The following is a 7500-nucleotide window of genomic DNA, read 5'->3' as shown; positions in this document are numbered from 1 at the left end:
CTTCAGTGTTTTTAAAGTCGATTTGAATCGACTGCCTCCACGTACGTCAACCTCGTCTTCTTTGTCAGTCCTTGTTTACTACTTCGCCTTCCCTCTTTCACTCGTAGTAGTTGCTCGTAGTGTTGTAGACCCCTCGTTCCTCGTCTTGTCGTCCCTTGGAGTCAGCATACGCGTGGCTACGTGGTTGTGGTTGTGCACTGCGTGGTTGGTGTACTCGTACACTTGTAGCCGTAGTCTTGTAGTAGTTGATACACTCACCAGTCTTGTAGTTTCGGAAGCGTGTTTTATTCACTCGGTTCGTCCCGTAGCTGCCGTTACTTTCTTATCCCACCGCTGCCACCACTTTCATGCCCATCACTTTCAGTTCCCGTGTCTCTCCGTAATTACTGGTTTAATTCTGTTTACTGTTCCCTTATATTGTTTTGTATTTCTTCTTCCACTTTCAATTTCTTTCCATCACGTCTTTCAAAAGTTTTTTTCTGTAGAAAAAAGTAATATTTCTCAATAGGGTGAATCAAACGTAGCTAGATTTTCTCTTCGTCTCTTCCGATTTTTACAGTTGACTTAACAATTTACACCAAGTGACTCTCTCTGGGATCCTCAATCCACTCACTATGTCGCTTCTACTCCGACGTCACTACCTTATCCATCCAATGATCTTTAATGTTACAAATAAGTGCCTCCCCCAAGGGCGTGACTTTTCTTCCATGTAACAATAATTTTTTTCTCCTCCTTCCTTCTCCAATCAGAAATACTGTTACAACGTCTTAAGCAATACTGCTTACACAAGTAATCTCGATATCGAAGGCAGAAATGGCTTAGTTTACATATTGTCACATCAGCATTAAAATCTGTACCCTAGCGGTTGTTTATAAACTTTAGACGGTGAGCGAGATTATGCAACTCGTTCGCTGCTTATGTTTACCAAATATCTAACTCGTAAAAATGAAACTCTCGCCACCTACCCCTCTATCTACTTTACTTGTCTACCTATATCTACCAGCCTTTTACACACATACACACTCACACACACTCACACATACACACACACGCACACACACGCACACACACACGCACGTACGCACGCATGCACACACACACACATACGCAAGCACACACACATATAATCACACATACACACACACAAAAAAAAACACGCATACACACACAGACACACACACACACACACACACACATACACACACACACACACACGCACACACACAAAGGCATATGTAAAGTGTTGAAATTAAGAGAACCAGAAAAAGTTGAAAACCAGAAAAGAAATAGACAAAATAGAGATGCAAATGAATAAATAAATAAATAAATGCACAAATGAATTAATCAATAATAAAATAGATAAGTAAATAGATTTTTAAGTAAAAACAAAACAAAAAACAGATGAAGCCAAACACTACACCCTAACCTAAGGCAAAGTAATGAGGTGGATGGAGTTCATGAGGCTGCGGCTATTCGTCGCCCGTTTCCCGTTGCAACGGTGGCGAACCGGGTATCTCTACAATACTTGATGCATATGTATATTATATATATATATATATATATATATATATATATATATATATAAATATGTATATTATATATATATAAGTATATATATATATGTTTATGTATATGTATGCACACATATATATGTATGTATATATATGTATGTGTGTGTGTGTGTGTGTGTGTGTGTGTGTGTGTGTGTGTGTGTACATATTTGCATATGTATATATATATATATATATATATATATATATATATATACCATTGTAACATTTCAGCAATTCTTGTAGATCATCAATAGGATCGAGTTGATTGCGCTGTTTTCAGACTTCATTCGAAAGCACGGCCATTCCAACACGATCGACACTTCTCCGCGTTGCATAATACAAACGACCTTACCAAGCCGTGTTGGATCGACCCTCAGGGTCAGAACGGTCCCAGTGGGCTATCAAAAAGACAAACAAGTGAAAAGCTAAACAAATATTCAAATAAGAAAACGAAGAAAAAAAATTGGCAGAGTTTACGACATATAGTTTCTGTTTTTAAGTCAAACGAAATTTCTTGGTATTCTACATTTCATTGCCTGAACCCTGACTACTCGGTTGGCGAAATTGTTTCTTTTTGTTTTTAGGTTAAATCTACGAAAGGAATACAATTGCAAAATAAACCGACAGGGAACCGCTTGTTTGCATAACGTCCAAACACTTTTTTTCCTACTGCTCCACTCATACTATTGAAATAGAATTGACTTTTTCCTCAAACAGCGGGGACATGGGAGGGTGGCGATTCGTTATGTGTTATATCATACCGGGTCGTCATACTTGCCTTCATGTATATTTATCTATTTATTTATCTATTTATTTACTTGTAACGAGGCTGGTCTGCGTATTTACCTTTGTGTGTATACATTTGACCCATTTGTGACCTAACTGATATTACATAAGAATACTTATTTTCCATTTGAGAGGAAATGATCATGACGTCTATATTCATAAAACAAGAATAAGTAGGTAAATAGATAAATAAATAAATAAACAAATAATGTACAAATGAATATGTAAGTGCATATAAAATAAATGAACGAATAGATAAAGGATACATAAATGGACGTTGTAATGATCCGCAATCCCAGCGTAACTGAGGATTGTTTGACTTTACATGTTAATATTTGGAGTTTTGGCTGATTTTAACAAGCTTCACCTAACCAAATCTAACCTAATTTAACCAAACCTAACCTAACCTAACCTAACCTAAACCAACTTTAATTAAATGGTCGTCTCTGCTGTGGCGATTTATATTTACAAACACAATTCTTGGGTTGCTACTCTTTACAAACTAATATGTTGGGTAGCTTACGAGATATCTTTACATGGGTATTCTGTGGTTGCTGGGTTTACCAAGTCCACATAAATAAATAAGTAGATGATTTATAAGGAAGACTAATATTAAGGCACATGATAAAATTGTAGTTTCGACAATAACAGTCATGATTATGAGGGAAGTAGAGTGGCAGTGACGAAAATCATGAACTTACATTTTAGTCTAATTCTCTACTTCTTGCCATTCCTCTTCAGTGCTTTCCTTTCCCCCTTCCCTCTCGTCTCTTCTCTCTCTCTCTCTCTCTCTCACTCTCTCTCTCTCTCTCTCTCTCTCTCTCTCTCTCTCTCTCTCTCTCTCTCTCTCTCTCTCTCTTCTTTTTTTTTCCCGTCCCTTAACACGTATTTTTGTCTTGCCTGCCCGGCTCCACAGGGGAAATAGAACGCCTGCAAAGGTTCTGGCTTACAGGAGCGTGTAAGCCCAAGAAGCATAACAAGAGAGCGTCGGAGCCGCTGGCCCTCGAGCAGTTCTTGTCGGCGTATCTGCTCCTCTTCTCGGGCATCTTGCTTGCGGCTGTCCTCCTCATCCTCGAGCACATTTACTTCAAGTACCTCCGCAAACACCTGGCGAAGACCGACTCAGGGGGATGCTGTGCACTCATAAGTCTGGTAAGTTGTATAGCGAGCTGTTGGATCGTTCTCATGCTCGTCTTTATTTCGAAAAAACGGGTTTTCATACAAACCTAAGCCCGTCTCCACTCATAAGGTGTGCGTGCGTGTGTGTGTGTGTGTGTGTGTGTGTGTGTGTGTGTGTGTGTGTGTGTGTGTGTGTGTGTGTGTGTGTGTGTGTGTGTGTGTGTGTACACCTAATCGTGTTTACTTACACAGGAAAGGAGCAGCGTTCTTGGGATCCTGTCTCCTACACTTTAATTATTATACCTAATTACAAATTCACACATGGCTCCAACATGGGCTATATCTCGTTATACTCCGACTGTCGTACTTAGAATGTATCTAGATTTGAATATATGTGTTGTTAAGGTTAATCGCCTTCTAAACTGTTCCAAGTGTGTGTGTGTGTGTGTGTGTGTGTGTGTGTGTGTGTGTGTGTGTGTACACTTGTCAGTGTCATTCTACTACCTCTCTGTGTGCTACACCCACGGGTATATTTCCCCTGGGTAAATGAGTGCCCCAGGGGAGCACCCAAAACAATTGTACAAACCGTGAATATAAAAGAAAGGGGTTTATTTTGGTGCTGTGTCGTACCCTCTTGTTTTAAGTCGTCGAAGGTTTTCTTGAGGCTGTGTGTGGTTGAGACTCATATTAATGTTTTTAGTTATTCATTTCATACGTCTAGTACCTTAAAATATTTTTTCCAGATTTCATTTCCCTTAAGTTAGTGCTGGCGAGTATAATTTAATGGGAATATAACTCGTCTTTTGTGACCTTGATTAGATTTATTACAGGTAATTTCAAGTAATTCAGGTAGTTTCAGGTAATCAGGTGCTCCTAGATGATGATTTTTTTTTTTTTTACCAAAATCATCTTATTTTGTCAAATTATTTCTCATACATACTCCCTCACCCCCCATCCCCCACCCATTCCACCTCATGCATCACAACATCATCCATATACAACCATTCTCTATTCACCCTTGTCTTTTGTCCTCTCCCGTCCCTCCTCAACAGACATTCCCCTCTTCCCCAAAGCTCCTTTTACCCCATCCATCCATCTCACTCTAGGTCGACCTCTCATATTCACTTCTTCCACATCTGCCTTCCACATCTCTTTAACTGGTCTTTCTTCACTCATTCTTCCATGCGTCCAAACCATCCCAATACTCTTTCATCCACCCAATCTCCCAACTCCCTTTCCACCCCTGTTCTCCTCCTCACCTCCTCATTTCTCACTCTGTCCAGCCTAGTAACCCCCATCATACTTCTCAGACACCTCATCTCAAACACATTCAAACTCCTTCTTTCTTCCTCTCTTATGTCCATGTTTCTGCCCCATACAGTGCTGTCGGCACAATCACTCCTTAATACAATCTCCTCTTAGCATCCATTCGTAAATGTCTATTTCTCATTACACTTTTTTATCCACCAAGGCATTTACTCGCTTCTCTCAATCTACATTCTACCTCTGCCTCCAATCCTCCCTTTCCTGCCACATTCGCACCCAAGTATCTAAAAATATCCACTTCCTCCAGTCTTCCTTAATACTCACTTCCAGTCTGCTGCCACTTTTTCCCCTTGTACATCTCATCACCTTACTTTTACCCACATTTATCCTCAACTTCCTTCTTCACACACCTTCCCAAACTCTGTCACTAACTTCCTTAATCCCTCCTCTGATCCTACTACAAGCGCAGTGTCGTCCGCAAACAACAGCTGGCTTATCTCCTACTTTTCTCCATTTTCTTTAACTATCTCCAATCCCTGACTCACTACCCTTGTATTTACCTCTCGCACCACCCCATCCATGTATAAATTGAACAGCCAGGTTGACATAACACATCCCTGACGAAGTCCCACCTTTACCTCAAACCACTCACTCACTCACTCTCCAGGAGGTGCCAAGACAAGAGGGAGGGAAGAGGATGGAGGGGAGTGGGGTGTGATGGATATGGAATAGGTGTAAGGGGTTTTTATGCCTTTGTTCTTTTGGCCACCTCCCTTATAAGGGGAAAAACTTTGGTATATGTTTGTATCTTATTTTGTATCATTATTTTTATGTGATCTTTGGAGTTAATATTTTTTTCAAAAATCAGTCAGGTATTTAGATTTTCCTTATCTTTTATAGTATGTCTGTATTCTTTTAGCATATGCTCAGTTGTATTACACTGCACTTGCTTGTTGAAGTACTTGCAATTTTTTACCGCAAATCAACTCGTGAAACTACCGTGAAGCTGTTGTATGTATGTATGTGTGTGTTTATGTCTGCATGTATATTGTATGTATATGTAAGTATATATATATATATATATGTGTGTGTGTGTGTGTGTGTGTGTATGTGTGTGTGTGTGTGTGTGTGTGTATGCATATATGTATGAATGTACGAGTATATACCATATGTGTGTGTGTATGTATGTACATTTGTATGTGTGCTTGTGTATATATGTATGTCCTTTTGATTTTGATATCGTCTACAAACGCTTTTATGGAACTTGCTATCCTGTATGTAGATCAGGGATTAATGACAGGTACTTGCTAATGGTGACCCAGTGAGATGGATGGTCGAGAGAATCGTCTCCCCTCCATTCATCCTCAAGACCCTTAAGCACCCCAATTTCCATCATAGGGTATCACTCAGTCTCCGGATATAGCTCAAGATCTCTTTTCTATCAGCTTCGACTGTATTTCCTCCTCCTTTCCGCATGAAGAAAGATGACAAGGGGCTGCTGGTCCGCTCCTCCTCCTCTTACTCCCCTTCGTCATTCTCCCCCTCCTCCTCCTCCTCCTCCTTTTCTTTCTCTTAGTCCTCCTCCCCCTCCTCCTCCTTCATCCCCTCCTTCTCCTCCTCCTTCACCTCCTTTTCCTTCTGTTAGTCCTCCTCCTTCTCATCCTTTTCCTCCCCCCATCCTAAGCCGGAAATAAAGAAGCTGTCCCTTACTTATACAACAATGACAGCAGACCATCGTTTCATGGCTAGCTACTGTGGAGCTCTGGGTCTTCCCAGTTCATTTATGCGAAGGGTGTTTATGCAGGTCCCTGGTGTACTCCGCTTGTCACCTGTCACCGGCACGAGGGTAGCCTCAGCTGTGTACCTGTCAGGGTCTCGCTCATCTCATTCAACATTATTCCTATGGTCGAACCTCAGTCTATATTTTCCACAGTAGCTTATGCAAATTACTTTGTTATTTTTTCTTAATGTACATTTATAGATATAATGAACACAGATACGTATTTACACATGTACATATATGCATATACATATAAATATAAACATATACACAATTTTTCATAGATATGTACTTGCACATATACATATGTCCATATGCATACACATTTTATTTGTTTTTGCTTTTTCATAGATTGATAATTTTATGTACCTGCACATATACATACAAACATATGTATATATATATGTATGTATATATATATATATATGTATATGTATATATACATATATATATATATATATATATATATATATATATATATATGCATGTACATACACACTTTTTCTAGAAAGGTATGCACTTACACATATACATGTGTGTATATATAAATAGATATATGCATATACAAAATTTTTTCATAAATGGTTATATACTTACACAAATACGCATATATGCATATACATATACGCTTTTTTATTTTCTAATAGATATATAATCACACACATACATATATACATGTACTTGTACATATAAATATATGTACACACACACACACACACACACACACACAAACACACACACATACATACATATATACATATACTGTTTATATATATATATATATATATATATATACATGTGCATATAAATATATGAATATACATGCACACTTTTTCATGGATAGATTTACATTTACATATATATATGTATATATATATACATATACATGTACATATAAATATATGCATGTATATACACTTTTTCATAGATATGTACTTACACATATAAATGTACATATGAATGTATGCATATACACATTATTTTCACAGGTATGTT

General features: G+C 38.5%; 1 protein-coding gene across 7 annotated transcripts in view; it reads left to right on the top strand.

The window, feature by feature from the left end:
- Nmdar2 (glutamate ionotropic receptor NMDA type subunit 2) overlaps positions 1-7500 on the top strand; it is a 671980-nt gene that overhangs the window by 502648 nt on the left and 161832 nt on the right. For all 7 annotated transcript variants that reach the window (XR_012967269.1, XR_012967266.1, XR_012967267.1 and 4 more), the window contains one exon: positions 3256-3491. Coding sequence is in view for 3 of the 7 variants with exons in the window: in XM_076200978.1 (XP_076057093.1) it covers positions 3256-3491 (236 nt within the window). In the remaining 4 variants the exon portion in view is untranslated. The remainder of the gene's footprint in view (positions 1-3255; positions 3492-7500) is intronic.

This window comes from Oratosquilla oratoria, chromosome 17, assembly GCF_046742065.1.
Source record: "Oratosquilla oratoria isolate Oo_2021 chromosome 17, ASM4674206v1, whole genome shotgun sequence".
In the NCBI taxonomy this organism is placed as follows: Eukaryota; Metazoa; Arthropoda; class Malacostraca; order Stomatopoda; family Squillidae; genus Oratosquilla; species Oratosquilla oratoria.
Note: the sequence above shows the minus strand (reverse complement) of the source record. Positions and strands in the feature narration are given on the sequence as shown.